General features: G+C 46.8%; 1 protein-coding gene across 1 annotated transcript; it reads right to left on the bottom strand.

Annotated features, from left to right (window-relative positions):
- Window positions 1–1922: 1922 nt before the first annotated feature.
- Window positions 1923–2957, bottom strand: LOC142452331 (trace amine-associated receptor 3). The gene has a single exon (XM_075553713.1). The coding sequence runs from the start codon at window positions 2955–2957 to the stop codon at window positions 1923–1925; it is 1035 nt and encodes a 344-aa protein (XP_075409828.1).
- Between the last annotated feature and the right edge of the window lie 1836 nt (window positions 2958–4793).

Here is a 4793-nt window from a genome sequence, read left to right as displayed (position 1 = left end):
GGTGCAGGGAAGGTGGGGTAGAAAGGGGGAACCGATTACAATGATCTCCATATAACCTCCTCCCTGGGAGATGGACAACAGAAAGGTGGGTGAAGGGAGATGTCGGGAAGTGTAAGATATGACAAAATAATAATAATATATAAATTATGAAGGGTTCATGAGGGAGGAGGATGGGGAGGGAGGGTAAAAAATGAGAAGCTGATACCAAGGGCCCAAGTAGAAAGCAAACGTTTTGAGAATGATGAGGAAAACAAATGTACAAATGTGCTTGACACAATGGATGAACTGATGGATTGTGATGAGAGGTGTAAGAGTCAATAAAATGATTTTTTAAAAAGAAGAACAGTTCTCCTTTGACAAAGGTAGGATCACCATGAGTAGAAACTGGTGCGATAGCTGCTGGAGTCTGTTCGCTGGCATCCATTTAGTCAGCGCCGAGGTTGCTCACAGGAGGCCGATAGTTGGGTTATGACATGTCCTCTTGTAAGCACGAATCTACTTCACAACTACTCATATGACATGCACGTATATTTTTCTCCTAATCAGAGATAAAGTTGAGGTAGGTCCTACTAACTCAGATGCCCTTCAGAAGGCAAACTGACTCTAAGAAATGTTCTCGTTGACTCTAGGGCACAGGGCATGTGGGTCTTTGGGGAAAGCAGCTCTGAAGAAAGATTGGAAAGAGCCACCGGAAGAATGTCTTCTTTCAGAGTTTGACATCATGGTCACCTGTGATTCAGGATAGGGGGCAGGGATTAAGCCTCCTTCCTTTGCTCCTCTCCTCCCTCCACACCCTATTTTCAGACCCAAAGGCATGTGAACATGATTGCTAGATGTACTCAGATATTTTCCAACCTCTGTGTGAATCTTAATGCTCCGCAGAAAACTCACTGGCAAGATTTTCACCAATCAGATTAAATGATAGGCATGATGGCTATAGATATAATTTATTTGGCAGAGAACTGAAACAAACAAACAAACAAAACGTGTGGAATAAGCGGTTGAAACGGGCACAAGGAGAGAGACCTGTGATTCCTAGCATGTTGAGAAGCCAGAGGCAGAGGAAATCACTTCAAACGTAACCCCGAGTGAAAAGTTCCGAGTAAAGGCTCAAACGGCATATGAGGATCTGGTCTGTTTCCCCTTTGCTTCTGAGGTGGGGGGTGTGGGCTGCACCAGGGGACACGGTGAGAGAGACATCAAAATGACTTGCTCTCTGTCTGCGGTTAAGCGTTGGGCGGCTGCCCACAGGCTCAGCAGTTTGAAACCACCCGCCGCTCCTTGGGAGGGGGCTCGCTCCACCTGTCAAGAGTTACAGCCTCGGCAACCCACAGGGCTGGTTCTTTAGGATCGCTGTGTATCCACTGGATTCTAAGGCCATGAGGGCGAGTTTTGAGTGCTTCAACAGAAATGTCACCATGTGTTAATAAAAATAACCTTGCACTGTGTGAGTTTTGAACATTTCAACAGAAATATGTTTATAAAAATATCCCTGCAGTGTGAGTTTCCCAGAGTTCAACAGAAATGTCATTATATGTTAATAAAAGTGTCCTGGCAGCTAGTGATACCTGCAAAGAATTTTTGTAATCCAAATTTAATATCTTTAAACATACCCTGTACATGTTAAAGCAATGTTACTTGTACCTTTGAAACCGAAGGAGCTCCAAGGAGAGCCTCCCAGGCTTGGGATTCGCCTGCCTGCCACACGCTATACCATCGTACTGTTGACCAGTGTTTGTCTGGTTGCTGACTTTGTCTGGCTTCCTGGTGCTTTGACTACAATATTGTAGGAATGAGTATGTGTGAGCCCGTACCAATTCTTTTCCTTGTTTTTTTTTTTGTTTGTTTGTTTTTTTTTTTGAGAATGACGTGATAAAGAAAACCAAGGAGCGGCAAGCTGACCATTCCGTGACGGATACATGTCATGGATGTGCCTCGGGGAACAGATTGGCCGTTTCGGAATGGGAGCTGAATATCCTCCCGGACACGATGTACTTCAGAGCGTTGCGAAACCAGGGGTAAAAAAACCCATGAATGAGGGGGTTGAACGTGGAGTTGAAGTACCCGAGCCACACAAGAACATCAAGGACCACCATGGGGGTGGAGTAGCCCAGATACGGGTCAATCAGAACTGCAAGAAAGCAAGGCAGCCAGCAGGCTAAAAACACCCCCATGACGATCCCCAGCGTCTTAGCGGCCTTCCGGTCCTTTTTCTTGGACAGGTTTGCCTTCACATCGCCCTTGGTGTGGCCAGGCATGTTGCTGATGACCCGCGCGTGTCGCTTGGAAACGATGAAGATTTTGCCATAAATGCCCACCATGATAGAGCCAGGAGTGAAGAAACACGTAGTGAACAATATGGTCCCCCACAACTTGTTGAAGGTAAGCGCGCAGAATTTGAAGCACGCCACGAGAACCTCGTAGCCCTGCATGCCGGCCACGTTGGCCTCGGACAGCACTAATCCGAAGGAGAAGCAAGCGGGCGCTGACCAGCAAAAGGCCAGCAGTCGCTTTATCGTGGAGGTGGTCATTATAGCGGTGTAGTGTAAAGGGTGGCACACGACGTAAAATCGATCGACTGCGATGGAACAGAGGTGGAAAATGGAGGTGAGGCTTAGCATCATGTCGAAGCTTGCGTGGAATTTGCAAAAGCCGTCCCCAAAAGGCCAGCAGCTCTCCACGGACCGTACCATGCTGTACGGCATAATGACCAAACCCAGCAGGAAGTCCGTGGTGGCCATGGAGAGGATCAGAAAGTTTGTGGGAGAGTGAAGCTGTTTGAAATGAGATATGGAGATTATGATCACCAAGTTGCCAAGGATGGTGATCATCATGGCTGTAGTCATGACAGAATACATTACCAGCCGGGTGTGCAAAGCACGGTTGGTGGGAGGACAGGATTTGTTCCCAAATTTTGGACAACTGGATAGGTCTGCAGGAATGTACGCGATATCCATGGCACCCGATCGCTTCAAAGTCCTCTCCACAAAGATGACCTGGTCCTTCTCTTCTTAAAGTGGCTCCGGTTTATTTCCCTTCCTAATGGAACAAGGAAGTTTGGAGTCACCGGTTACTGGGCCACTTCCGTTTTAATTCATTTCAATAGTTTAAAGGATGCATCCTTTGGGTTTGCTCTCTGGGTCGTTTCACCAGAGTAGGAGAAAGGAAGATGTTTCACTTCTCATTCTCTCTTGCCCTTTTATTTAGCCAATTACATCCACCCACACATCCGCCAAAGCAGGATGTGTTTGTCTATGGGCTGCCTTCATCCTAGTGATTTATTAGAAGCTTAGGAGAACTCCAAACCAGGGTTAAAAAAAAACTGAAACCCACGAATGCAGGGGTTAAAAGCAGAGTAGAAGTCTTCAAGCAACACTAGACAATCAACCTCTGTTATGGGAGAAGAGTCAAGGTTTCACCTTAACTGGTCACTTTCCTACAAACCCCTCTGGACTACATCAAGCGAACGTACCTTTCACCATGAAAATATTTAAGACACGAAAAGTTAAGTGAAATCATAATATTTCCCTCTGTCTGTTCTTTCAACATTTTAAGCCCTCAGTTATAAAATCCCAGCAGGTGTCTTAAGAATGGCCTTCTGCTATCAAAATATACCATGCATCACTCATCAGCTATCTCTTTAGTCAACATTTCACAATTGCTACACTTTTGCAATTTTTATCAGACAGTGCTTCCAATGATCTGGGCCCCAGAGGAGACCAAGGCTGGGCCCAGGACACGCTCGATGGGCCACCCTGAATGATATACCAGAGGCTCTAGTGATGCCCAAGCCAGAGCTGGCCACACAAGTGATGGCAGCTGCATGGTCCCTGGATGCCCTTCTCCCTTTCTCTGAGATCTCGGTCCTGCGTGGGGGGCTAAGGTGGGGTGAGATGACTCAAAGTCTCAGGTGGACAGAGGGGGGCTGAGTGAGGGCCTGAAAGTGGTCAGGAGGTCGGTGGGGGAAGCTGTGTAGTTGGGGAGAAGGAAAGAAGCCCCACGGGATGAAGGATGAATGGGCTCTCCTCCCAGTGTGAGCAGTGGAAGGCAGCAGGCAACATCTGGCCTCTCCTGCTCTAACTCCAAATAGCTCCCCAGTGGTGGGGAAAAGGAGCCTGCAGCGCTGTGTACACTCTGAGATGCCACAGGGGCACCTGACTGATGGTGAGCGGAGGTGGTGGTGACACTGGTGCCAAAATAGGGCGTAGGCTCTGACTCTCACATCATGCCATTTCCACGTAATGACCTGCTCGTTGGGACGGGATCATGTGGATCACTGAGGAGCGTGTGCACATACACAGAAAGCTACATATCTCTGTGCTGCTAAACCACGAGCCTAGGTCAACACATTTTATAGTTCTGTACTTCATCCTCTCTTACTCTCTGCCACCCTCTTCTGTCTTCTTCCTCATTCTACCTGAAAAGCCATGTCATGTGTTGCATCTCTGAATAACCTATAAAGATCAAAACCCCATTCTTTCTTTTTAAATCATTTTATTGGAGGATCATACAACTCTTATCACAATCCATACATCCATCCATGTGTCAAGCACATTTGTACATTTGTTGCCATCATCATTCTCAAAACGTTTGCTTTCTACTTGAGCCCTGATATCAGCTCCTCATCTTTGTCTCCTCCCTCACGAATGCTTCATAATTTATAAATTATTATTATTTTTTCATATCTTACACTATCTGACATCTCCCCTCACCCTCTTTTCTGTTGTATATCCCCCAGGGAGTGGGTTATATGTCGATCCTTGTGATCAGTCCCCCCTTTCTACCCCACCTTC

This window comes from Tenrec ecaudatus, chromosome 7 (genome assembly GCF_050624435.1).
Source record: "Tenrec ecaudatus isolate mTenEca1 chromosome 7, mTenEca1.hap1, whole genome shotgun sequence".
NCBI lineage: Eukaryota > Metazoa > Chordata > Mammalia > Afrosoricida > Tenrecidae > Tenrec > Tenrec ecaudatus.
The sequence above is the reverse complement of the archived record's forward strand: the minus strand, read 5'-3'. Positions and strand labels throughout refer to the sequence as shown.